Source organism: Ilyonectria robusta (assembly GCF_021365365.1).
Source record: "Ilyonectria robusta strain PMI_751 chromosome Unknown BGZ61scaffold_1, whole genome shotgun sequence".
Classification (NCBI taxonomy): domain Eukaryota; kingdom Fungi; phylum Ascomycota; class Sordariomycetes; order Hypocreales; family Nectriaceae; genus Ilyonectria; species Ilyonectria robusta.
Window position 1 is genome coordinate 3,050,668 of NW_025764435.1, and position 25,925 is coordinate 3,076,592.

At 55.7% G+C, this 25,925-nt stretch overlaps 6 protein-coding genes across 6 annotated transcripts; 2 read left to right on the top strand and 4 right to left on the bottom strand.

Moving 5' to 3' along the window:
• Positions 1–647: 647 nt before the first annotated feature.
• BGZ61DRAFT_512257 (Longin-like domain-containing protein) lies at positions 648–1,908 on the top strand. Its single transcript, XM_046252145.1, has 3 exons — positions 648–863; positions 925–1,254; positions 1,380–1,908. The coding sequence occupies exons 1-3, from the start codon at positions 827–829 to the stop codon at positions 1,481–1,483; spliced, it is 471 nt and encodes a 156-aa protein (XP_046112513.1). The 5' UTR covers positions 648–826; the 3' UTR covers positions 1,484–1,908.
• On the bottom strand, positions 1,909–4,053 carry BGZ61DRAFT_501913 (Peroxin-3). The gene is made up of 3 exons (XM_046251712.1): positions 3,572–4,053; positions 3,118–3,500; positions 1,909–3,056 (listed from the first exon to the last, which is right to left on the bottom strand). The coding sequence occupies exons 1-3, from the start codon at positions 3,727–3,729 to the stop codon at positions 2,047–2,049; spliced, it is 1,551 nt and encodes a 516-aa protein (XP_046112514.1). The 5' UTR covers positions 3,730–4,053; the 3' UTR covers positions 1,909–2,046.
• A 287-nt stretch (positions 4,054–4,340) lies between these two features.
• BGZ61DRAFT_438880 (DUF1649 domain protein) lies at positions 4,341–5,748 on the top strand. Its single transcript, XM_046244299.1, has 3 exons — positions 4,341–4,630; positions 4,801–5,148; positions 5,306–5,748. Exons 1-3 carry the CDS (start codon positions 4,510–4,512, stop codon positions 5,491–5,493), a joined length of 657 nt encoding a protein of 218 aa, XP_046112515.1. The 5' UTR covers positions 4,341–4,509; the 3' UTR covers positions 5,494–5,748.
• Positions 5,749–6,482: 734 nt separating this feature from the next.
• On the bottom strand, positions 6,483–8,732 carry BGZ61DRAFT_525806 (uncharacterized protein; the record flags this gene model as incomplete). The annotated part of the gene is made up of 1 exon (XM_046252831.1): positions 6,483–8,732. The coding sequence occupies one exon, from the start codon at positions 8,730–8,732 to the stop codon at positions 6,483–6,485; it is 2,250 nt and encodes a 749-aa protein (XP_046112516.1).
• Positions 8,733–13,269: 4,537 nt separating this feature from the next.
• BGZ61DRAFT_21577 (uncharacterized protein) lies at positions 13,270–14,055 on the bottom strand. Its single transcript, XM_046238052.1, has one exon. The coding sequence runs from the start codon at positions 13,805–13,807 to the stop codon at positions 13,388–13,390; it is 420 nt and encodes a 139-aa protein (XP_046112517.1). The 5' UTR covers positions 13,808–14,055; the 3' UTR covers positions 13,270–13,387.
• Positions 14,056–15,763: 1,708 nt separating this feature from the next.
• BGZ61DRAFT_338078 (uncharacterized protein) lies at positions 15,764–25,252 on the bottom strand (the record flags this gene model as incomplete). The annotated part of the gene is made up of 8 exons (XM_046239092.1): positions 15,764–16,877; positions 16,930–19,464; positions 19,540–20,284; positions 20,407–20,607; positions 21,475–22,909; positions 22,963–23,573; positions 23,626–24,086; positions 24,150–25,252. 8 exons carry the CDS (start codon positions 25,250–25,252, stop codon positions 15,764–15,766), a joined length of 8,205 nt encoding a protein of 2,734 aa, XP_046112518.1.
• Between the last annotated feature and the right edge of the window lie 673 nt (positions 25,253–25,925).

A 25,925-nucleotide genomic window follows, 5' to 3' on the forward strand; every position in this document is an offset into this window, starting at 1 on the left:
TGCCCCGCTCCACTCAATGGCCCCGCGACGGCATTCAAACGTCACACTCACACTTGCACAATTGGGTCTCTCGCGGATACAAGCACAGCACCAAGCCGGAAAATGTGGGAGGATGAGGAAGAGATAAAAGAAGAGGCCAGCAAGCAAAAGTAAATCGATTGGGGGTGAGAGAGAAGAGGGAAGAAAAAGCAGTCTGGACAAGGCCAAGCCAGGTCAAGTGGTCAGCCCAGCTGAGCTGTGGCTACAGAGACTACCGCTAAAAGGGGACCACAGTGCACGCCGGGCCGCCGAGCGGGGGACGCTTACTACCCCTGGATAGGGCTGGATTCCAAGGTTCCCAGGGCGTTCCAGGTTTGCTTCTTCCCTAGAGGTACGGAGTAGGTACCTACCTACCTACCTTAGGTACTGTAGCGAAAGGACCCCCCGGCCGCCAGGTCCCCCGTCATCCGTCATCCACTAGACGTTAGCGACCTCGACCTTTGCTGACGTTTCACTGGGGTGCCCCCTGAAGGACTTCTTGAGGCTCAGCGCGCGCGCAGCCGCAGGCGACCAGCTCACTACCCTAGAGCGTCCCCGCACCCCCCCGACGCCGGCAATCTGGAGCCATCAAAGACGTCAGTCGGTCGCATCCAATTGCAACGTCGACTCCCAACATACCACCACCTCCAACCCGCCACAACCCGCCATCTCAGCTCGACGCTCGCCCTCATAAATCCACGGCGCATCGCATTTCTTACCCTCGACGACCCTCGACGACCTACTCTACAACCATCCCATCGCTGGACCAGGTGCACAGCTGCCCTGGTCCCCCTTGACCGACGACACCATGACCGTCTACTCTTTCCACATATTCGACCGCCACAGTACGACATGATTCCCTCCTCCTCACTCCCCCCCCCCACTAACGCCTCTCCTTCGCTCCAGCTGAATGCGTCTACTCTAAATCCTGGGTCCAGCACCCGCAGAACCCGGACACGCCCGCCAGCGCCGGCGGTGCCCCGGCGACCACCACGACGTCGCACACCTCCTCGGACGAGGCGAAGCTCATCTTCGGCACCATCTTTTCCCTGCGCAACATGGTCCGCAAGCTCGGCGGCGACGACGATGCCTTCATCAGCTTCCGCACCGCCCAGTACAAGCTTCACTTCTACGAAACCCCCGCGAACCTGCGCTTCGTTATCCTCACCGACACCGTGACCCCGAGCATGCGCAATGTCCTGCACCAGATTTACATCAACTTGTGGGTTGAGTACGGTATGTACACCCGTCTCCACCTTCATCTCCTCGCTGCGGGAACTCTCCGCTCGGGAGTTGGGAAGCGCTGAGACGAATGGACTGGCTACCAGTGAGGATGTTATGCTGACATGTGGCGTCAACAGTGGTGAAAAATCCTCTAGCCCCTGTTGAACACAAGGGCGGCGACGGAGTCAAAAACGAGCTCTTTGAGCTGGGTCTAGATCAATTCATTAGGGGACTCATATGAGCATCCTCGGCAACCCACGAGGTGTCGCAGGAAAATCACCCCCTTTCGCCTTTCGGGGACCGACGGCCCGAAAAACGAAGGATGCCAGCCCACGAAGGAGCCCGCCAGGAGGAGCCTCTAGTGAGTGACGACGGCATGACGGGATCCGGCTCATCACCTTCTCCGGTTGTGCCAGTCATTGGTGTCCAAAGCCCTCGATCGCCCCTCCCCCTTCTCCGGGGCCCTCGGCCTGTCCAGACGACACGCTGGCATGTGGAACCAACGGCAGCGGGAAAAGAAGACAGCGTCAGGGAGCCGACCTTCCGGCGTCAAGGAGGAGGTTGACGGGGTTGGTCAAAATAGAGGAAGACACAAAGACAAGAGATAGCTATACCCAACGCCGAACTCTCCGGCACCAATGTTACACGGGATATCCCCGAATTCACCCTAAAAGCTATACTCTGCTCTACCCCGAAGTTTGTGTATGTGTGATTGATCCAATGTATCCGCCCTTTATGTTCCATCCATCCCTGCCTGATCGTTTCGCCCAGTGTTTGAATATACATACATTGACCGCCGTTTCTTTACTGGTCGACGGCCCGGTTCCACGCACTCTCGAACCCCCCCTGATTATCCACCATGACGATGCTGAATTCGTCCTGGCTTTGCGTCCCCTTGTTGGTCTGCGAGGCTGGTGCACTCACGTCCACGGCGCTCTCCATCAGACCGTCATCGCGGATTTCCGTCTCCCAGTTACTGGAGTAGACGACGGCGGCAAAGGCCTCCAGGTCACGTACCAGCTCCATCCGCTGCAGGTACTCATTGGGCATGCCGTTGCCGATGACGTGTGCCTGGCGCGTCAGCACCGACAGGATCTTGGGCAGCAAAATGACCTTGGAGCGCTGCTGGTCCTTGAGCTCCGGGGTGACGATGCCGTCCGTGGCTGGAAGCTGAAAGGCCTCGGTAGACAGCTTGTTGTCGACGAGGTAGGAGAAGCCAGAGTCCAGGAGCAGGGTGAGAACATGAGAAAAGGAAGGAGACTCAATGAGGTCGGCAGTCTCATCGAGAAGACGCCTCAGGATGGCCGGGGATGAGGGATGGGATCCTTCGGCCGGAGCATCTTCGAGGATGCCAGACTCGCGAATCACCTCGTCCTCCTGATCCTTAGGTGGGAGGAGGAACTTGAGCCAATCGGCCTTTCGGCGCTCCTCAATAGTCGCTCCCTCGACCAGCTTTCTAACCTCCATCGTCAGGTCTGAGAAACGCTCGAAGCTGAGCAGGTCACGGGGGCTCAGGCTACCAAAGACGGTCCGCACGGCGCTCTCTACCCGGCCGCTAAGGTCCGCCCAGCCCCTGTTCAGCAGCCACCAGCTGAAGGTCAGATATTTGCGGTTCGTGCCAAAGTCGCTTCCGTATGACTGCTCCGTGTTGTCGTCGTCGTTGTTCTCGAGGCTGATGGTCGCCTGCTGGGCACCCGTCGCGAGGGCCACTACGCTGGAGAGGTAGCTCCTTCGGCCGAGCAGGTTGAGTTGGACCCGCGTCAGCAACGTCAACAGCGCGAGGCTGTAGATCAAGGTGAAGGCTCTGGTCAATGCTACCGTAGATGTCAGCTTTCCGCATTGGAAGACATAGGAGAAACCATAATGGTTACTCACCGCTGATAGTCACGTCATCCCACAGCTGTCGCTTGGTCTTTCGAGGTTTGGTAGCTCCTCCGTCCTGTTGGCCATTGTCCCCTCCGGCATTGAAGGGTGACGGGGTCGTGATCTGACTTGCGTGAACTCCGCTCTCGCTCTGCATACTGGCGCTAATCATGCTCTTGCTGTCATCCTCGGTCAAAGTAGTATCGGCGATACTTGGGGGCGTGGTGTTTTCGGCGCCACCGTTCTTGACAGCCTTGGCGGCTTTCATCTGCTGAATCTCATATGTGATTTGTTCCGTGTTCATGGCCTCGAGGATGGCTGTCGTGGCTGACGGGAGCAGAGCCAGGACGGTGAAGGTACAGTCCTCCTGATTCTGTTCGAAGCGGCGTCGCAGGCTGCACCGGGCATGGTCAGTCAGTCGATGACCAGGTGGAGATGGATAGGGAGCATGGGCGGTGAGACGTACTTCTCCTTGGCGATGCGGTCACTGCTCATGCGCTCGCGCGCATCATTGATCTTGGTGATGACATATTGAGTGGCGACGTAGCCAGCACCAATGACGCCGACGCCGACGGCGATGGGCGTCCGGTTATGGCGCAACCAGCGCCGGGCGGACGAGAACATGGCGTTGACGGCGGCGGACAAGGTCAAAATTGGCTAACGGTTCATGGGGGAAGCTGTGTGTATTATAGAAGGCGGCGGATCGAGATGTGGCCAGGTGATGCGAGCATGTGTGAGGGCAAAGGAGCCCTGGGTCTTGGATGGGAACGACCGTTGGAGCGTTGTACACGTGTGCGTTGACGGATGGGTCAAGTTCGAGGATGGAGAGGGGAGGTGGTCGAATTCGGTTGTCGTCGTTGGGTTCGGTAAGGTAGAGACGGGAGTTGTTAGCAGCCAGTTACCGGACCTCGGCCCCAGAAAATGCAGACATAGTATGGATCGTGGATGGATATGATATTATGCGGAGGTGGAGGTGGAGGAGGCGCGCAGCGTGTATGTGTGGCTGGTGAGTGGATGGTGGTGGCTGGTGCATGAATTGAGCGGATCCCGGGGCGCCGTGGAATGTGCATCCGGCGGCTTTATCCCTTATCGTTCATATCTTATCTCGCGCGCGTGCTGCTGTGGCATAGAAAGGTACGACATACCTGTAGTACCAAGAGGTACCTTGCGTACATGCCTCTGCAGCTTGTACTGTAGGTACCGGAGGCACTTTCCCGCTGTTGTCATCCGACCCGGGCGAACCTTACTCAACTCGGCTAATCTACACCAAAGACCGGGCCCACACGCCGCCTCACTGCCCCTCCGCAATGTCAGCTCAGCAAAGTGACGTTGAGAGTTTTCAAGGCCCGCATCAAGCATTTTCAATCTTCAACATCAACGTCAACCTCCTCTTCTCCCACAACAATGATCCTGGCCGCGCAGAATCGCCTACACGACACCGCCCGCGCCATGGACCAGCAAGACCCCCCCGAGTTCATACTCGACGTCTTTGCTGATCCCCGCTCCGTCCGCGACGTCGTCAAAGGTCAGCAGCGCCCCCTCCATTCTCTTTCCTCGTCCCGCTACCCTATACCACATCCCCCCGCAATCCCGGAATCGTCATCTACCACTCCGTTACCAGCATGTGTCGCATACACCTCGTCTTCTTTCCTCGGATACTGTGTGTCTCCCGAGTGTCGCTAACAGCAGACGCAGGCATCCTGCACACCATCTTCTTCCACCGCTTCTTCCCGTCCCTCACCCCGCAGACCCGCGAGGTCCTCGACCTAACCCTCCCCTACGTCGACGATGACGAGCTCGAGATCATGATTGAGCAGCGCGCTACCGCCCTCGAGAGCCAACTTGACGCTCAGCGCTCCTCCTCCAGCGGTAATGCCAACGCCACCAGCAACGGCGGCGCCCCCGGCGGTGGTCGCGGCCAGCTCGTCGTCCAGTTCTTTGAGAAGCGTCGCCGCAAGGCCTGGCTGTCCCGTGGTGATGAGGAGGTCTGTTGGGAGTGCTGGACCATCAAGGTGACAGTGGCAGAGCCCAGGACCGAAAGCGGTGCGTACAATCCAGAAATCCGTCCGCTCTGCTCGTTTGCCTCCAACTCGATCGGGATGCGCCGTCCTCCGACACCGGCAATACTCATCACAACAATTCAACCCGAATGCCCTTCTATTACTCAGGCTGGACCTAATACTAACTATGGGCACCACAGAAAGAGCAAAGGTTCGCCGCGCTATGGAACAAACCCTCCTGACTACCGCCATGAAGATTGTCACATTCGCCAACACCCACAAAGACCACATACCCCCGATTACCACACAAGGCACCAACCCGTTCCCCTACAAGATCAATCTCGACCAAAAGGAGACGAGCTGGGCCACCCGCATGCGCATCTACTAGTAGCAAAAGCGGCTGCAGCACATGTATACGTTATTGGGTTTCCCTGTTCGTTGGATATTTCTCCAACTCTAGGGGTTAGTTAGAGATGGGCGAAGGGCCCATACACGATGGAACTGTCGCTCTGTACATACAACATCTTAATTTGGGCATGGGCATCATGGGCGTTCAGGAGGCGGAGTCACGGTCAGGGTTTTAGCTGCCAGTAATAGATACCCCGTTGACATGGCTGACTCGGTGAATACACGATAATTGTATGACACGCATTTTCGTTTTCCAAGACGTGGCTGACTGACCTGACCAACCTGAGTGATCTCGTAAAAAGCAACCCGTATGATGAATGGATCGGAGTTCTATCTCGAATGTCGACTGACGAGCGAGAGAAGCCACAGCCATTGCCGAGGAAGCTGCTCTCACACTGGAAGGACACTCTCCACACTCTGCACACGGCAAACGACTTAGGCGGTACACAAAGTTCGTAGTGTCAGCAATAGAAAACAATGTTATTGAGTCCAGAACACAAGAGATATCATGCTAGCCTAGTAATCAGACGGCCCTTCCTAACCCAAGTCGAGCCCAATCTCAGCCAACGCAAGAGCACACGTACTCAACCAATCCTTTCCATCCCCCCCGGTAGAATCCAAACTCCGGGCAGCAAAACATACAAAGTAAACAAAGCAAAAAACAAGAAAAAAACAAGAAAAAAACAACGCAACCAAGCATAGATCCCAAATGACCATCCAGTATCCCGAGCCTTGCGAGCGTACGCGCCCGAAATCATCATTATCGTCAATAGCCAGCCGCGAAGCTACCGGAGAGCACGGCTATGTGCCGAGCCTCTTTGTTCTACTTCACAGCGGACAAGCCCAACGTCTAACTCGCCACGGGTGAGCCAGACACAGCTATATCTCGACCAAGTTGTTGTGTTTGTCTTCGTCAAGTCATTAATATTCATCATTATGCTTCTTTCGTAATCCCGGCGACTTCACCACCTAGAAAGCAGTAGAATAGCTTCGACCCAGACCGGGCTTGCTACCCTTGGAGCCTTTGTTTTGTGAACCAGACCCAATCTTCTCAAAGCCCTGGAGAATATCGAGACCAGAAAAGTCCGTGACTTCTGTGTTGCCGTTGGAAATGAAGTCGACAGGATCAATCATCAAACCTGGCCAGTCGCCATCACCAGGAATCTCTAAAAGGCCCGAGTATTTCGAAGGGGATTGGTTTCGAATCGGGGATTGCTGGAATAGCTTTGATGGCGAACCGAGGTCTTCGAAGACTTTGCTCGGGGTTTCGAGAAACTGGATAGGCGTATCCGGAGCCTTGAGCAAGGGAGCCGAAGCAATAGATTTCTTCATCGTCGAGTTCGTGATTTCGCCTAAAGCGGATGTGGAGAAAGATCTGTCGAAGCGAGCACGTTTTGCGGAACGCTTCACTGGAGAGCCGTCTGCGGCGTTGGTAGCAAATACATTCTCATCCATGCTGGTGAGATCCTGGAAGATATCAAAGTCGGCAGTGTTGAGGACATCGTCGAAGTTGTAGGCCGTCTCATCGAGGTTGAAGGCAGGGCTCCATGGCACAGCGTCGTCGGCGACACCAGTGACGCGGCGGAGTGGGGATTGAAGCATGTGGCGAACCTTGTCTCGGTGGATGCGAAGGTTGGTGTTTGGGGAGACCGAAGGGGGTGGGCGAACGGGAGGTTTCATCTTGACGATTGGCGTGAGTGGAGGGAGCATTTGGTTCTCGTGGTTCTGTCGCAGTGGTGAAGAAGATACGGGACCAAAGGCGGAGTAAGATCGGGACTTGGTCGGGCTGAAGGGAGATGAGCCTCGCAACCGTGCAATCTCTTCCTCTGCACGTCCCCGCTTGATTCGAGGTCGATCAGCCTCAGAGGTAAGCAAAAGGGCCTTTTGGTTTGGTCGCATCACTGATGACTCGAGCGAGGAAATGTAGCCACTATCGTCCATGGAAGCAAACTTGCGCTTGTGGGATCGGGTGATGGATGATGCAGGATTGCGGGAGATCGGAGGAGGAGTGTTGCTCCGGGGCTCTTGATGACGAGAGACTGGAGGCGAGGAATGCATGGCTGCGGGGAGGGGCGAATAGAGGGATGAGTCAAGAAGATCGTTCTCTCCAGCCTTATCCGCAGCGTCCTCGGGGCCGGCGTTATCAGAAACGGGAATGGTGGCATCGGATGAAAGCTCTACGGGCATCGACATGGTTGCCTGCGAGGTAGGAAGGGGTGGCAGGAGAGACTGGCTGATGGGCATCGGTGGAGGCAAGGTGGGCTCCTGCATAGGTTGGGGAGCAGGCCGTGAGGGTTCAAGGCGGGTCGACATAACTGGGAGGTTCTCGGCTGTGGGGGCAGATTTGCGAGTGGGTTTCTCCTTAAGGAACTGAGACTCGGTGCCAGGCTCAATGCCCCAGTAGTTGCCCTTGCCGGGGTCGTCCTTGGGTCGCTCGATCTTGATAAAGTTCTTGTGAAGGCTCAGGTTATGACGGATACTATTTTGCCAACCGGCATCGGTGGGGCTATAGAAAGAGTAGTGGTCACTGATCCACTTGTAAATTTGAGCGAGTGTCAGGCGATGCATAGGAGATCGAAGGATGGCCATTCCAATTAGCTGGGCGTAGCTGTGAGGTGGCTTGGCGCCGTCGTCGATGATGACAGGGAAGGAGTCGGGGTGAGGGATGGTGGTAGTGGGCTCCGTCTTGATCTTCTTCGAGGGTCTCGAGTCCTTGATAGGGGCGGCATCCATGAGTCCTCGCTTGCCGTTGGGCTTGTGGTGGTAGTTTTCGACGGAAAGGTTGATGGTGGCAGGGGCCGGGAATATTTGAGGGTGGACGTTCTCCTTTCCATAGGCGAAGCTGGCGTCCATCGAGTGTCTTTGAGGACCGGTCTTGAACTTTGAGAGGTAAGGTCTCTTGTGTAGGGAGTCGGTGTTGTGTCCCTTGCCGGAGGGAGGAGCCATGGCGACCATATTCAATTTACTGCCGTGGGAGGAGCTGAGGGTAGATTGAGGTGACGACATCGGCCTCGTCTTGAAAGGAGAGTAGGTTTGGTGAGAGGCGGCGGGTGGGTTGAGGACGACGTTGGAGTTTGAGCTCGTCAGGGGGCGGCGGTTAGGCTTCGAGACGGCGGGCATAGGTGCGTGACTGGTCATAGGAGCGGCGTTCTCGAATAGGTCGTCTTGGAAGATGTGAAGCGGCTCGTTTGAGGCCGGAAAACGCGTGTTCCGGGCCATGGCGGCCTAGTCGGGATGGATATGTCGACTCAATCGCGTGGCAATGGGTAATAGTTTGAATGTCACTTGGAGAGTTAGCCGGGCCGGGGATGGGAAGCAGATAAGGTCTCGCGGGCGGGATGGTTCGGGTGGGCATCGGCAGAGAAGGATGGGATGGGACGAGAGTGCATGAAGGCAAGGAAGAGAGGAGGAGAAAAGGCTCAAAGCTCACCTGGATGGAGCGAGCAGTCCGTTAATGACCTGTGGGGCTCCGTGACAGGGCTATCGTGACTTGTCTGGAGGCGTTCAATAGGCGAGTGGGTGGGTGCTGGGGGGGCTATCAAGGCGTAGTGTAGCGGGTGAGTCGAGGCGTGCAGAAGCAAGCTCGGCGGTGACAGCGGGCGGGAACTCGCGTCGGAAAAACGTGTGAAAGGGGCGGCGGATAGGGGGAGAGAGCGAAGGAGCGGCGAAGAGATAAATGCGAGGCGGTGGTGATGGTTACAGGATGAGAGAGTGAGCGCGAGGGAGAGAGGGTGTAGAAAGAGTAGGTAGAGTGAAAGAAAGATGGAGTAACGCGAAAGGGAGGGGAAGGAGGATGGATTAGGTAGATGGATGGATGGACGGATTGGTGTGGGTGGATGAGTTGAGTTGAGCGAGTGAGTGAGTGTGAGTGGATGGATGGGTGGATGGATTAAACAAGGTTATGGAAGGTGGGAGGGGAGGGCCACGGCAAAGGCAAGTAGGAGAGAAACCTACCTACCTAAGTACAGTAGGTAGGCACGACAGGCTTTCAGGCGCTGTGGCTCAGGCTCGCAGCGGCTCTCAAGTGCACCAACAATTAACAAGTCACAGTCACAGGTCGGCTGCCCGCTATCCGCCTTCCGCTCTCCGCCCTGCACTCTCCGCTCGCAGGGACCAATTTGACGACTTGACTGAGCGATTGATTGAATGATTCAGCCAAGGCCCAAGGTTGGGTTGGGGCCAGCGCAGAAGCCAGCGACGTCGACCTCTGGGCTCTGTGTGAGGCCGAGTGGAGCCCGGCGCAGGGAGGATTCGAGGATGAGCGGGCTAGGGATTGGGTGCGAAGCGTCCGAGCTGACACGAGCGACCAGGGGGTGTGTGAGACGTGCGAGGTGCGTCGAGGGGGGTGTGAGAGGGTATGAAAGGAAACTGTATGAGAGGGTGCGAGAGGAGGTGCGAAGTGCGGTCGTGGGCGTCGACGCGGGTGGGCTCTGAGGTCACAGGTTTTGGAAGAAAGGCGACGGGTCGCAGGGATCGCGTCCAAGCAGCAGGACTATCGAAGCAGTTGGGCAGTTGAAGTGGTCAGTGTCGAGCATGAAAGGCGAGCGTGAACGTGGGCGTGTCGCCTTCACAGGCGTGGGGCGTGTTGGTTTGGCGCTGGAGCACGGCACAGGAAAGGATTGGAGACAATTCTATTGGAGACAAGAGAAAGAGCGGGGGTTTCGGAATGGGCGTATGGCTCGGCTCGACCAAAGAGAAACGACCATCTCTCTCGTTCTGTGTCAAGGGATGATGGATGGATGGGATACCGATAGGCAGAGGACAAGTGCATCGTACAGCCGTCGCGGATGCCGCTGCAAGCTGCAAGCTGCACCACCAGCATGCAGTCCTCAGTACAGTACGGTGCGAGGTATCAGGCTAGCGGCGCAAGGGCTGCCCAGAACAGGGATTGCTGTTCAGGGAGCCCTGCGTTAATGCACCGTTCAGCCAGCCAAAGGTCCAGCCGTGCAGGACCATCGACCTCTAGAGGCGTCGTCGACGCGCCCGTGGGATTGCCTGTGGAGAGACGGCGCGAAGGGACCAGGCAGTCCCGAGGCAGGTCGTGGGATTGGACGCGGCAGTGGGCTTGAGACGAGTGGTCGCGGCCTGGTGTACTTGGTTATTCTATATTACTCGTCGGCCATGATTGATGGGATGATATCGACAGCCGGGCCACAGCCGGGGGCCACCGTGGAGTGCGCGGGTTTCGGGTAAGGATGAGGAGCGGATGACGAGATATATCGACGAGGGTTTACCCAAAGTCCCAAAACTGAAATGCCGGGGCAGCTTGAATCGAGGAGCACAGTGGAGCGGCCGATCTCGATCTTTGCGCACTCTCTTGCACAAGACAAGCCCAAAAGCTGCCCACCCACCAGGGGGTTACATCAACGCTCTGTACTGTACATACAGTAGCTCCGCGCAGTCAAGGAACAAAGTGGCACCAGAGCTAGAAGCAAGCCTGCCTTTATTAACGGGAACCGGCAGCAGGCAAGATGCGACGTTGATGCGAGAAACTAATGCCTTGCTGATACAGTATGCGATGCTACCCTGCTCACAGCTTCGGAAATCGGGGCGGTGCCCGATACGATATGCACACACAGAAAAAGATGCTCCCCAACAAACGACAGAAGGTGTTGCTGAGAAACCAGTTGCACCAACGTCGACATGGTGCGCCGTAGTACGTACTGTACTTGGGGTGTGGCATCGAGCCTCGTGCCTCGGTGGTGGTGCGTGGAGCATCGCCAAATCGATAGTTCTCGCTCGCTCGATCGACCAGCTAACCATTTTGTCTCTGTGGATCAGATCGGTGGGGAGGGGACTCTCTCACTGACACACACCAGCTCCGCATCGCACACCGGAACCAGTTGGAGAGGAGCGCCTCTATCGTAGGTACCGAGCCAGCCACAGCCAAGCAAAACCCGTCTCGGGTATGGACGTCTTGACTGTGCCTCTGTGTTGGATATCTCGGCTACCGTACGAGATACGGATAGCGTAATGAACTTCTAGCGAACGCCACCCTCGCCGCCATCCTTATCGATTCCGCCGCCTCCCTTTCCGTCCCACGCATGCACATGACGGACCAGGGCCGAGACCAGGAACAAGAAACAAGAAACCAGAAACCAGAAAAGTCTCTTGGGGTTGCAGGCCATGTCTCTGCGTCAGCCGTGATTGGCCCCCGCAGAGTCCTTCCTTGCGCCCAAGGGAGAGCTATGCCATGGTGCTAGGCGGGGAAGGAAAATTAGAAGAAAAGGGAGACGGAGAGAGAAAGCGAGATTCCCGTGAAGCCCGTGTGAGCCCGCGTGAGCCAGCGTGCGCCGGCGGTTTGATTGCTGCTGAAAGCCCCGGCCGCTGGTGGTCCAGGCCAAGTCGGCCTTTGGAGGGGACGCGTTTTGGGGTCGCACACGACGCGTCCCTTTTTTGTGTTGTTTTGGACGGCGACGCGTCGTGGCCAATCATGTGCGGCTCGCCTCCAGGGTCTGACGCTGGACGGAGCTGCACGGAGCTGCAACCGTGGGCTGTGTGGGACCGTGATGCGTCCGGCGTTATGAACGGAGGATCCACATTTTACAGTGCCTTGGTCAGGCCAGGCCCGGGTCATGGGCGCAAGTATCGTCGTCATTCGCATTCACGGTCACTTTCGCCATGACGGGGGTGGGAAACAGGGCTGGGAAACAGGGCAGCGCAGGGTACATAGGTACCTCCGGAGGGAAGATGGCGCTCCCAACGAGGTTGGATCGTCCTCACCGCCGCGCAAACCCTAACCTGGCGATTTATATCCTACTCGCGGGACCTATAATAAGATTCTACTCCCTGCATTGTGTAAATCTTTTTGCGTGGTGCTGTCCGAAAGCGAAATTGCGTTCTCAAGCAGCGCCCCTCTTCGGGAGGGGGCGCGCGCCTGGAGGCTCGATGATACTTAAATAGAATAGAGTCAGTGAGAGCTGACTTGGCTTACTTAGTTGACTTGACGCAGGGTTTAATAAGTGGCAGCTGGAGCTCGAACCGGAGCTGGTGCTGTACCCACGGGTACGTACGTACCTAGCTGGCCTACTGGGCTTTGTGTGGAGAAATGCCTCTTTAAGCAGGTGGGGTGACGCCCCGGCACCTTTACCGGCCAATTACGGCTTTTGGATTCCCTCTGGGGTACGTACTGCCCGCTGCAATTATCCAAAGCTGCCCGCCCGGGGCCTACTTACTGGCAACTGCCTAGAGGTACTGCTGCGAAACCCAGTCAGAGAAACCCACTGCTTCAAGTACACATTCTCATATCCATATATTTTCATTGGCACGTTGTATACTTTATAGTGACGATCCATTTTCTTACGTTAATAAAGAACGCGGCCGGCGGCTTGAACCTTTTCCTGACTTGTTACTAGCTTGGAAACGGTGGTTCTCAGCCGTGCCCTCCCCTCTTCGCATAGCCCGCGATGGGGGCATCAACTGTAAATCCCCGAGGTGGCAGTCGATCAATCGCACGAGACTGGAGGACAAAGGTGGTTCGTCCCAGAGTCAAACTCCACGGACAGGATCCCCTGTCGACTGCAGTGCGGTAGGTGCGCGTCATCGGGCATTTGCCTGTCCAGGTAGTGCTCATGCTTTCCTCATGATGGTACACGGACCGGAGGCTGTCAACGGCACGCTGCCAACGGCATGCTGTCATTCATCTAGCCGGGTCCGTCCTCGGGGAGAATAATTAGTGTGTTGTTTGTCCACGGTGCTTGGGCTCGCTGTCGAAACCTTGCCCGTTCGCTGGGTGGTTTCGTCTTCAGCCGCAGCCGTTCCGCTGCAAACACCATCTACAGTATAAAGTACACACCATCCTTGCTCCAGTTACCCTTGGAGTGCAAAACCAAGTCAGGTCGTGTCCACTGCCGACATGTCGACCCCTCCACACTTCATTCCCTCTCTACCCGAGCTGGCAGATATGCAACATGGCCTCGCTCCGCGGGAATCACTCGAGGAATGAAGGCCATCGGAAATGCGACCGCATGTGGCCGTGGTTGTGGCCGTACCGTAGTCGTGGCCGCATTGTCGTCGTGGTCGCGGCCATGTCGCTTCAGCCTGATGCTCACCGCGGTTGTCGGCTCTTGATCCGGCTTCCGTGAATGACATCTCATCTCGTGGCGTCTCATCCCATCCCTTGCTGTCCCGACGACGACGGAGGTGCTTTGAGAAGTGAACTGCGAAATGAACCCAGTGACATCATGTATGTCTTTGCCCGCCCTCGGGTCACCGGTGATGAGCGTTGAGAAGAAAAGCAAAGACAGAAACAAAGAAAAAGAAAAAAAGGACTGATCTATCAGGTCCACCATCATCAGGTCCTTGATTTCGTAGGCCCATCACTAGGCCCATCCCTCGTCCAAGATCCAATCCCAATCGATATCGTCTCTCCCGCGTCCCGTGTGGCTCCATCCCCAATCAAACCCGTGTCCACTCTGGACCACGCTCCGCGAAGCCATTCGCCTGTTGAGTTTCCCATGATTCACGGGCCTTTGCCTGGCCTTTGTCTGGCCTTTTGTCTGGGCCCGACGTGGAGCTTGGAAAGAAGAAGGCCGGCCAAGAGAAGAATTGCAGCCGAAGCTGAAGCCCCAATCTTCCCGGCCTCGATTCATTATCCGTGTCGGCGCCATGGTCCCATGGTCCCGTCTGCCGATCGCCGCATGAGACGCTAATCTTCCGGAACCGGGCCTGGGAGATTCACCGACGTGACAACTCATCTAGCTCCAAGTCTAGTTCCCTCAACCAACAAAGCCTCGCCTCCCTTGTCTTCTGTGGCCAGCACGCCTTCTCGGGCTGGTTCAGGGAACCGACCACATCCATCTGATCTGAGCATCTCCCCATTGAGTCCCGTCCCTTTTCCCTTTCGGGTATAATTTCTGCCTGTTCCCTCCTTTGGCTCCTCCCCCGGAGAATTTCAGGTTTCGTTATTCCCAAAGAGATTTCAAGCCTGACTCTGCGCACACGCATCCTTTGCACACATGACTGCATCCTCGATCCTACGTAGCACTGATAATATCTATCGTCATAATAAAACAAAGCAGTTAGTTCAAGAAATTCGACGTTTGAAACCATTCTTATTTCTCCCTTATGACGATGATAACAACTGGTCATACTTTATCTATTGGGTTCAATTCAATACCTGAGAAAGGCAAACTTTTGATCAACGTACCCTTTGACTGTACGCATGGTAAGCGCATCGATTCAACTGCGCAGCAATGCTGCCGTGTGCGAATAGAAACTCTTCTTCTTCTTCTTTCTCTCACTTTCTCGCTTTCTCACTTTCCTCCCTTCCTCCAGCGACGCGGCCCACTCCCCCCCCTGGCTGGGCTTGGTCTTAGACGGAACTTCTCAGCTGCCATCCCGGTTTTTACCCCTGCACTTACACCGGGCGCCCCGTGGTATCCGAGGACTTACACGCAATGCCCCAGCTGAGAGTCCACGTCTAAGCTCCTCCTCTCGTCTGACCACTAAATACGTAAACCTCTCAACTCACCCACATGCCCCATCTAGCTCTCGGCTTCTCGGGGCGTGAGTCTTTCTATTATCTCTCCGTTTCGTTCCATTGGCATGGCCCCGGCGTCGGCGGCCAGGTGTGGGTAACATCCGTGCCAGGGACGTCGCGATCCGTGCCTCAGCCATCATGTACAAATCTGCCGACTATTGTTTCATCCAAATTGTGCGCCCACACTACTCTATGGGCGGGTGCGTACCAGGTACTGTTACGTACTACTGCAAGCTACCGTAAAAAACTACGTTGCTGGAATAACCGTGTGCCCAACCTGCCGATTGTTCGGTATGCCCTTGAAGGTTGAGACCAGTCAGCCACTCCAAGGCAAGACACTCGCCCTGCCCAATGTGACTGAGACCGCCCCAAAGGGTCCCAAAGGGTGACTGGAACCTGGCTGAAACCTCGACTCCTCATGTGACACGCGAGATCCAAGCCATCTTGTTCAATGCAGGAACCGGCTTTATTCAGGAGACGGAGAGACATAGAGCGACACAGAGCGACACAGAGCGACGCAGAGACACACGGAGAGAGACATGAACCGAGAGTCGAGGAACCACTGGGGTTTCGGACAATTATACAGGGGATAAATGGTCACAATTACATATCAAACTGCTGGCAACGCCATTAGCCGCGTTCCAGCCTCAACACTAAAGTCTACACACCGACTCTCTCTCTTTCCTCAACCTTGCATCCCCGGCCAACCTCCGTTCTAGTGACGCTATAGTGATAACCTAGTCGGCGTAGCCCATGCAAGCAAATACTATTAATCCAAAACGCGTCCGGTCACGGCTGCACCGCTAGAATCCTTGGTAGCCGTCTTCTTGAGCGATCGACCTAACTGAATCTCGCTCAAGAAACCCGCGGGACGTCCACCACCTCCCGGGGCTGCTGGAGCACCGCCGGGAGGAGGAGGAGGAGGGGGCGGGGGAGGGACTCCGCCTGACGGCATCGGAGGGGGTGGCGGAGGAGCCGCTGGCGCTCCGGAACCCGGCATAGGGGGAGGAGGAGGCGGCGGCGCTCCCGGGGCAGCAGTGCCGGGCATTGGCGGAGGAGGAGGAGGAGAAGCGATAGGGGAATCAGTGTTTAGCGGCACCGGGCTAGCTGGAGTCGACTCCCTGTCGGCAGCAGATAGCGGCCGAGGAGGTGCCATGGTGCCGAACAGGATAGACGCCAGCTGAGCAGCATTGCCACCGCCTGGCCGGTCATCGTCGGACTCCTCATCCTCAGAATCCTTGTCAGAGCCCCAGTCATCCGAATCAGCACGCCGGCGAGAGACCGGAGCAATCGGGGCCGCAGGTGCTGGCGGAGCCTTGCTCTCCTGAGTCATGCGGTGGAAAGGGTTCGTAGACGCATCCGACTGAGCAGCCGCAGCCGGAGGGGCAGGAGGAGCCGGAGGAGCCGGAGGAGCCGGGGGAGCTGCGGCAGGAGTGGCAGATGGGCTCTCAGATGACTGGGACATCATTCGGAAGAAGGGGTTCTTGCTCTCTGTTTCAGCAGGCGGCGAGGTGATGACCGAGGGGATTACTGGAGGTGGTGTTGCCTTCTTCTCGAGCTCCTGGCTGCCGACTGTCGACGCCTGGGGAGTGATCTGCTGAGGGCCCTCATCATCATCCGACGAAGAGCTATCGTCGTCGTCCATGGCCTCGAGTTGGCGTTGAAGCTCAAGCTCGCGCTGACGTGCAGCCTCAATCTCGGCTCGTCGTGCAGCTAGCTTGGATTCCTTTTCCTTTGCCTCGGCCAAGGCTGCCTTCTTGCGCTTCTTATCCTCTTCCTTTTGAAGCTTTCTTTGCTTCATTTGCTCTTCCAGAGCCTTGAGACGAGCGTCGGCCGCCTCACGTTCCTTGGCAAAGTCATCTTCCGGGTCTCTTGCAGGCTCCCTACGTAGATCAGTTAGTTATTGCATGTTACGCGACTGGCATTGGCACTCACTCCATCTGCTGGGACTCTCGCTGCTGTTGTTCACGCTCACGAGACAGTCGCTCTTCCTCGGCTTGCTTGGCAGCCTGGTCCTCCTCGGCCTTCCTCGCAGCATCGGCGGCGTCATTCTTGCCCCGATGTCTGGTGGGCGGAGGTGGGGGTTTCTTGGCCTCCGTCTTGGACGGCTCAGGTGCAGGCGCAGGCGGAGGAACACCCTGTTCCTCTGCAAGGCGAGCCTGGCGCTCAGTTTCCCTGCGAGCATCGTCTGCTTCGGCCTGACGCAACTTGGCGGCCCTTTCGCCTCGTTCGCGCTCTATACGCTGAGCAGCAGTCTCGCCAGGCTTTGAGGGAGCCTTGATTCCCAGAGCGGCAAGCCGCTCGGCCATGCGCTGCTCGGCCTGTTGCTTGATAAAAGCAGCGCGCTCCTCGGGAGTCTTGTATGAGGCATAAGAGCCCCCGGCTGCGGGTGGCGTAGCGGTTCGAGAAGTCGACACAGGGCTCTCAACTCGAGGACTAGCAATCCGTTCCGATCGAGTTTCCTCTGCAGCGACTGAAGGTCGCGCGGATCGCTTGTCTTGAGCGCGGACTCGAGTGGATCGGCTTTCGCGCTGAAGATCAAAGATGAAGTCTCGTACCTCGTCCTCAACACCCAGTCCATCTTCCCAACGACGCTTCTCGTGCTCGCTGGTGTTATCTTTGCTACCCTCCTTAAGGCTGTCCTCAATGCCTCGGGAGAAGTCTCGGACACTCTCTTCCACGTCCTGGACCATGCGCTCGTTACCCTCCTTCTCGTTCCTGACCTTGATACTCTCCTCCTCTAGTCGCTTAGGTGCATCGACGTCTTCAGTGCCGATGTCAATCTTCTTTCCAGTCAGAGCGGCGGTTCGCTGCTGCATCATGGCCTTTGCTCGGGCCTTAAGGCGATCCGACTCGGTAACAGCTCCACCAGGCCCAGTTCCGATGATGGGGGTGCCGCTGCTAGGGTGAGCTTTGGCGTCCCTGAGGCGGAATAGTTCGAGTCTAGCCTCCATGATGGCCCTCTCCGTCTTTCGCACTTGGGAGGCGAGCTCGGGGATCTTATCCGTGAGCTTCTGAAGCTGGCGTTTGAGAGTCCTTCTCTCAGCATCGGAGTCGCCAGTGATCAAGGCCGCATCGGGATGGGCATCGATGTCCTCTTGAGTACGGCGGATACGGCGGTAGAGCTCTTCAGCTTCACGTCTGTCCCGCCTGTCCAGAATATCGTCTTCCTCATGGTTCTTTTCATCGGTAAAATCCATGGCATCCAACAAGATCTCCTTCTCCTTAATCTTCTTCCTCAGCTGGTCCAGGGTCAAGTCATCATTTGAGGCCACAGATGACGGGGAATCGGGTCGGGGAGAGTTGTTCCCAACCCTGCGACGAGCGCTTGACCGATATCCAAACTGCTCGTCCTCGTTTTTAAAGACAGTGGCATCTTTGCGACCGGCAGCATTACCGCCAGCGCCTCCTCTGAATGATCGATTCTTCATATAACTGACACCAGTTTTCTGGGGCAGCAGAGCAGCCCCGGAGTTCTTGCGATGGTCTGACTCCTCATGAAGCATCGACTTCAGAGTGCCAATGGACTGGCTGAAGTTGCGAGTAGAGGGGGGGACGAGCTCAGGAGGAAGGTTGTTGGGGAGGGGGTAGCCGTTCAGCTTCCTGTAGATCAAATGCATAGCGACGGCGAACTCATCCAGATCAAGACGACCCTTATTGCCGTTGTCAGCCAGAGTCCAGACCCTCTCCAGATCAGGCTTCTCGAGACCACTCTGGCCGAAGATCTCAATAGCCTGCTCGCCACCAATAAAGCCCTTGCCGAGTCCGTCCCAAGCCTTGAAGAGCGCGTCGTAACGAGTCTTCTCCTCCTTGGTGATTGACCAAGGAATATCAGCATTGCCTTGGAGACCCTGGGTAGTGTATGTCCCAGCCTCACGGCCTTGCTGGGGCATCATGCGGGCCTGCAGAGCATCGATGTTGGGCAGGCCAGTGGACGGGGCATTCACTAGACCCCACTGACCAGGCCGCCCCGTGGGCTGGGCATTGAGGGGAGCAGCCATACCGGGAGCACCGGCGTTTGGCGACAGAGACTGACCGTAGCCTGTGGGCATCGGTGGCATCGGGGGGCGTGGGCCGGTGTATCCAACAGCCTGGGGGTTCTGCATGCCCGGGAAGCCAGTCTGCTGAGCCTGCAAACCTTGGGGCTGTCCAAATCCTGCCTGCTGGCCAGGGAAACCCGTCATCTGAGCCTGAAGTAGCTGCGAATTCGACGCCTGGGGTTGGGGTTGGTGAATGGTGGGCGGAGTCGCGGTGTTGGTTCTGATATCAGGGGTACTGCTGGTAGCCTGGCCACTCTCATCCGCAACACTGAAGTTGATGATATCCACCATGCTGGAGACCTCATTCTTGATAGTATCGGGCAGGTTCGGAGGCAGCTGCTTGCCAGTGAGTCTAATGTTGCAGAGGTACATGGCAAGCGCAAATTCAGGGAAGTACAGTTGACCGGCGCGGGTGGTATCAGCCAAAGTCCTGGTGTAAAATGTTAGTACTCATTCCCAGTAAGATCAAGAGACCTCTCGAGCGAGGACTGCATCTTTGCCTTACCAGATGAGCGATAGAGAATCACCGTCAAGCCTTGATCGCATAAGCAGATCGCGAGCCTTTTCTCCTGACATGGTCATTGAACCATCTCCAACGGCCGACTTGAACAATGTCTCAAACTTGGCCTGGTCCTGGGCAGTGATAAAGGACAACCTGATGTTGGGGATCTTGTTTGGCGTGGCCTTCTCAGCCCTGCGGCCTCTTGGCTTCGCCGTGCCGCCGGTGTGGAATGATGCGGCCATCTCGGTGAAGCCGGTCGGCTGAGGCTTCATCGGAACCGGTGGGTTGGAGGGCATGGCAGCGGGCTGCGGCGAGGCAGAGAAACCGGTGGGTTGGGAAATCTGGAAGCCAGGTTGAGGTTGTTGCTGCTGTTGCGGCTGCTGCTGCTGCTGTTGGAACTGCTGCTGGAACTGCGGTGGCATCGAGGGCATGGGAGGGGCGCCAGTCTGGAAGCTCTGCTGGGGCTGCGCCTGTCCCGGGAAGCCCGTGAACTGCTGCTGGAGCGGTTGTTGAGGCTGCAATCCCTGGCCTTGCGCCGGAAACCCGGTGAACTGCTGCTGTAGCGGAGCCTGGCCGAAGCCCGTAGGCTGGGGCGCAAAGGGGCCTGGTTGCTGGCCGGGCTGCTGCTGCTGCTGGCCAGGAGCCAAGTTGTTGAACGACCCTCCGCCATATTGCTGTGGCGCGCCAGGACGCTGGCTGTTGCCGCCTAAAAAGGCGTTGGAGTTGGAATACATGGCGGTGCGAGCGTCTCCTCAAGACAAGACCACGTGTGAAGCTCGCGGGATCGAGGGGAGTCGTCGAGGAGGAAATGAGGTCGCAGGAGGAGCGCGGAAGCTCCGCAGTAACGAGAATGAGGCGAAGTAAGAACACGAATCAGAATAAAAGGAATTAGAAACAAAAGAGGTCGCAGCCAACAGATGGCGGGCGCGGGTGCGGATGCGGATGGCGGATGGATAAGGAGGCAGGTATCCACGGATGTATGTGATGGTGGAGGATGAAGTGGACGACGCTGATGACGACTGGAGCGTCTCGTCTCGCCGCCAGCAGCCACCTTTCTGCAGAAGAATGGGGCTGGGCAACCGCCGAGTAATGCCTCTTCTCCCCCCTATGAAAATGAGCAGCTTGGCTCGGGCAGGGGTCAGTAGGGTTCCACTTTGGGCAGGTAGCTCGTGGCTGAGGCGAATGCAGTTCGTTTGAATGGTAGCAGTAGATATTACTATTCGCCTATATGCACTATTCGCTCATATGCATATAACTACATTCACAAATGGGTACAAATACATAGGTAGGTAGGTATCTTTTCACCCAAGCCCCAGCTTAATCCATGTGCCTGGTCCCCCGCGAGCAGTCGTCATTACACGCTTAGGCAAAGGGTTTACATTCGTTACTCAATTACTAAAATAAAATAAACAAAATTATTCATTACGAGCGATAAATACCACCAACGGATCTTACTAAATATCATTATTATAGTACCGAATTGGGTGCTCTATTGATGATTCTCTTTAGCATTGGAACATCCTGCTGAGTGCTAACAGCAATTGCGTTTCGTTTAGCTTACTATGGCGTGTACTTGCATACATCTCACGATAGGTAGTGCCGGTTTCTGGCACTTACAAGGCATCACCACAGCTAACAAGGTCACCATAGGCAGCTAACAAGGTCACCGCAGCCAAAATTGCATCCTTTCCAACTTAGGTTGACACAGTATTCCCCCAAAGACCACGCAATCATTGTTATTTTCTAACCTGGAGAAGGGTATCAAAGAACTCGCAGCACACGTATGCGCCTTAAAACAAGAAACAGCCGATGTCCATCCACATCGCTAGAACGCCATATTATCCGGATTATTCTCCCAATGCACTCCAACAAACCGAACCGAAAATGCCAAACGATGAATATCCATCCGCCCATAGCCATTTACTCATTCTCATACACGCCGTTCATTAACCGGAATACCATTATCCTCCTCTTCAATGCACCCAGCTTCGTCACTCCAGAACCGCCGATGCGCTGTGATTTCAAGGCCAAAATCGGCATCTTGAGCATCCGTAAAACTGTAATCATAATCAGGGGACTCTTCGCCGCCAATCCCCTGATCTTGCTGGTTGCCCAGACTGTATTCTCTATCCACTGGACTTTCGAGCTCGGGAGGCGTGGGGATCGCCGAACCCGTGCTCTGGCTGTCCACCGCCGGACTTCCGGCGTCATCGCCCGAGACAAAGGAGTATGATCTCACTCCATGGGTAGTTGAATCGGGTAATAGTCGAGTCATGCTTGTCGCCAAGGAGATGGTGCTTGCCCTCTTTTGCAAGTTGCCGGAGCCGTACCGACCTGTAACTCGGGGAGACTCAGTCGCTCGGCGGGCAAGTCCACCAAAGTCCTTGGAGAAGACAGCATCGCCAACCACATCTTGGAGGGACACATGTTCCCCTAATTCGTGGCGACCGTCCTGACCCTCCTGAAATAGAAGCCTATTTCTTGTCAAGATCTGCTGTAGTGTCTGCGCGGCATCTTCCCATCCCTCTCTCAGTTGTTGTGTCAGTGGCTGACTGACGTTCTGAGGGACCTTGTCAGCCCGAAATATGGAAATCATAGACTGTCGTCGTGTAGATGTAGCAGCTTGTTGAACTGCCTTATCAATCGACTTCTGAATTGTCTGTAAAAGATCCCGATCTTCAAAGGCAGAAAAGTATCGAATTGTCGCGTTATCAGCCATATGCCTGACAAGATGTCGGAAGTTGGAAAGGTTGAAGCCATTGCCCTCGCAGTCCAGGCTGTGCAGGGTCTTATTGGCTGAAATGGCCTCTGCAAGATCCCCGATATTGACGTTCAACATTTGGCTTCGCACGCGAAGGTGCTCGATTCGTGTATTTGAGCGGAGGCCGCTCAAGGCCCTTGAGAAATCTTGACCGAGATGTCCTTCATCCAGTTTGGATTCAAACCCGGAGAGGTCAAGAAATCTCACCGTGTCGTTGTCAGAAAAGAAGTCTGATATGGCCTCGCAGGTCTCTTCGCTGGCCGACTCAATGGTGGCCGTTCCTGCTAGGCTGAGACACTCGATCGTCTTGTTGACTGTCAATGCCCGCATAAGTTTGATGTAGCTCATCTCCGAAGAGAACTCGACCATTTCCACGAACAAGCTCCAAGGCCCAAAGCCACAGGAGATGGCCTCACACAAATTGTCAATTCCTTCGTCTAGGTAATTGGCGTTGATGTAAACCGTCATCTTCCTTGCCTGGCCCATCTCCCAGAATAGCTGAGCGACTTGTTGTCCGGTTAGGCCACAGTTGTTGAGGCGAAGGACCCGGAGATCCAGCGAACTTGGCTGCCTCAAATACTTGGCCAATAAGTCGACCGTTGACTCGTTAAGCTAGTAATCACATGTCAGCTATGGGAAATGCTAAATAGAGGCGGCCTTCTTACAGCAATGCCAGACAAGTCCAGTTCCTCTAGGGTCCAGAAGTTAAGTGCTGCTTCATCAAACAAAGGAATTTCGGGATGAAGACGGGTATTTCCGGCAATTTTCAACTTTTTGATAGCCCGAAGTTCGCTGAGAGAATGTTGGATAACATCGAATTTGACAGTTCCCTGGTTATCGGATGTGTCTAAGACTTCGAGGCTAGCGGCCTGTGCGGAAATTCCAGTCCATACTTTTGACAGTCCGGCATCTCCAAGGCCGCAGCTTGCAATCTCCAGCTTTCTCAAGTACGTGTGATCGAGAACAAGAAGATTTGCTAGATCTTCAACATCACTTGGAGATAGGAGGTTACCGGACATAGCGATGCTATGGCAACGACACGCCCCATACCTCAATAACCATAGGATTGGTCGAAATACTTCTGACGTTAACTTCCGCGCGTAGTCGAGGTCAACTTTAGGTCGACCTGGCTGACTTGTTGTACTTCGGGATCCCAGAACGTTTCTCAGGTCGATGCTTCGGATGGACTCGGAGGAAAAGACTAATGCGTGAATCTCCAAAACAAGAATTGGCGCCTGCATCAGGAGATCGTAATGCTCTTCAGAAATGCGTCGTCCTTTATGAACCGTCAGTGGTTTGATGAGAGATATTGGGGCCAGGGATTGTACCATTCAAAGAGTTATACACTACCGAATCGCCATATTGGGAGTAATCGTGCTTTCCAATAAGAGACGACAAATCGACGTTGCGAAAGGACAGCGCTTTGAAGTAACTGTTGTACCTTAATGCCCGAAACACGGCAAGAAGCTGTAGTGGGGAATATGCCGAGCCACCAGAAGGGAGAAGACGAAAGGCTGCCTGGGCCTGAGCATCCCATTCGATAGTCCATCGGGGAACCTGGGTATGAAATGCGGCACAGTAAGCGTTCAGGCTTCTCTGCAAGCCTCCCAAGTCATTTCCAGAGGTCAATTGGAGCGGCGGGGGCAAGCCTTTGACATCGAAGATGGCTTGTTGCAAGTGTTGTGGCCACATAGGTTTCAGTTCTCGATCGAGTTTGGTCATGGTCTCGATGATTCGCCGATAGTGGATGCTGGCAAGCTCTAACCGGGATTCACGCCCGAAGGGAAGACTTAAACTAGTTAGCACTGGAGCCATTGTTGTTGCAACTGGAGTTGTTTTGTCCTTGACTCACCGAAAACACATAACAAATCTCTGCTCCTGCGAGGCCACAGACGCCTTGAAGCGGGTAATTGTTACAGTGCCAAAAGACTGCACCTTTACCCGTAGATCGCCGGCGGTTGTTGTACAATCTGCCTTTAGAACTTCAAGGAAATAGCACATGCAAGGGCCAAGAACGACATAAAACGACGAGCCGTCGACAAGGTGCTGAGCCTCCTCAGTAGAGGATGATTTCTGCGGTAGCCCAATGATACGTTTTGCAACAGGGAACGTCAGGATCTTGGTACTTCCGTCGGGTGCGGTTGGTTCGTAGGTTTCGACGATGTGGTTGATGCGGGCTTTGAGGTTATCGGGGACGAGAGAGTGACCAGGAGATCGCCGTAGGCTCATTTTGCAAGTTCGTTGAATTTCGGCTAACCACTCGTCTCGGTCCTTTGGGAGCGAGAAGAAAAGTTGCATCTTGCCGTATGACAACTTAGGCCACTGAGAAGCCCACCACACTTCGATTCCGAATCGAGGACTCGAGCCTTCTTCGTTGAATGCGGCAACGATGGAGCGGAGGGGAATTTCAAGACGGAGTTCTGACGCAGTTGGCTTATTCGTGTGATATATGATGCTGCCTCTCTTTCCGACCGGCTGACCCAGTTGCGGGAAGACGCCTTTCGCGGCTTCCAAGTTGCCAAATTTGATCAAGCAGTGATCCGTCAGCACCAGATATTCAGAGCGGGCCTTGAGGATCGAGATATCCGCCTTAAGGGGGCCATGTTGGAGAATCTCCATCGATGTATATGGTAGTTCCAAAGGAGTGGCGGACAGTTCTGGCGGAGAGGCGCTCACTGGCGAGTGGCTCGAGACTCGTCGGTGAATCCTATCGATCATGGAACCCGAACCGGAATGGGTCTTTTGGAGTCGTCGTGCATTCGTGGATCCTCTGGAAGGGCTATGTGACAAGGACTCCATCGATGAATTACTGAGGGACCGGATAGCCTTGGAGAAGGCACGGGGCTTCTTGGATTCCATCGTGTCTGTTTCTTCGGTGGAATCACGCGGTATTGGAAGAGGAGAAGATGCTCGGAGGCTAGGAAGGGTCTTCCTCCTCCACTTGTCGGCGTGCATTTTAAAAAATGGGATGATAATCGACGTTTCGGATCCGGACCCAGCGGTTGTCGTGATTGTGTCTTAGGGAGAATATGAATGGAGAATCCGGCAAGAGGTTCAAGGACCGTCCAGCATGTCGCCGAATACAAGACCGATGCTTAAGGACTAGGCAACCGGGGTTGGGTACGAGGGGGCGTCTCGCAGGGCGACAACGAGCCAGGGCGAAGCCAGGTGAACGGGCAATCGGGGAGGATAGATCGAGGTTCGGTTCGACGTCAATTTGTCTCAGGACTCGGCTACTTGTCTTGGAATTTGGCAAAATCAATCCAAGACCTCCCGCATGCGTCGGTGGTGGGAGGGTTTGCCGCCAGGTCCGTGGTCTAGCGATTTGGGTTTGGTAGTTGGAACCGTGACGAGCTGAGGAATCTGATATGTCCCGAGCTCTCGGCCGAGGCGCGGCGGTCACGTAGGTATGAAGCCCAGAAAGAGGCGCTACAGCGCTACACTCGATGTGGGCGTAAAGGAGGATTGGGGAATCACGGAAGAGGGCTGGTTGGGTTGTGGGATCGATGGGAGGGAGGGAATTGCCGCCAGACAACGGGGGAGCTGTGACGAGCTCTGGCGTTGCGGATGACGTCGAGGCGAGGCCAAGGGTGGCCCGAGAACATGTCAGGTCTGGGTCACGTCGCAG

Bases quoted from the DNA above. Each gene is read 5' to 3' on its own strand.
- BGZ61DRAFT_438880 (XM_046244299.1), top strand. From the start codon at position 4,510: ATGATCCTGGCCGCGCAGAATCGCCTACACGACACCGCCCGCGCCATG. The intron at 4,631-4,800 runs GTCAGCAGCGCC...CAGCAGACGCAG, and splicing joins CGTCCGCGACGTCGTCAAAG to GCATCCTGCACACCATCTTC. The intron at 5,149-5,305 runs GTGCGTACAATC...TGGGCACCACAG, and splicing joins AGAGCCCAGGACCGAAAGCG to AAAGAGCAAAGGTTCGCCGC.
- BGZ61DRAFT_501913 (XM_046251712.1), bottom strand. From the start codon at position 3,729: ATGTTCTCGTCCGCCCGGCGCTGGTTGCGCCATAACCGGACGCCCATC. The intron at 3,501-3,571 runs GTACGTCTCACC...TGCCCGGTGCAG, and splicing joins GACCGCATCGCCAAGGAGAA to CCTGCGACGCCGCTTCGAAC. The intron at 3,057-3,117 runs GTGAGTAACCAT...CATCTACGGTAG, and splicing joins GGATGACGTGACTATCAGCG to CATTGACCAGAGCCTTCACC.
- BGZ61DRAFT_21577 (XM_046238052.1), bottom strand. From the start codon at position 13,807: ATGATGGTGGACCTGATAGATCAGTCCTTTTTTTCTTTTTCTTTGTTT.
- BGZ61DRAFT_512257 (XM_046252145.1), top strand. From the start codon at position 827: ATGACCGTCTACTCTTTCCACATATTCGACCGCCACA. The intron at 864-924 runs GTACGACATGAT...CCTTCGCTCCAG, and splicing joins CCACATATTCGACCGCCACA to CTGAATGCGTCTACTCTAAA. The intron at 1,255-1,379 runs GTATGTACACCC...TGGCGTCAACAG, and splicing joins CAACTTGTGGGTTGAGTACG to TGGTGAAAAATCCTCTAGCC.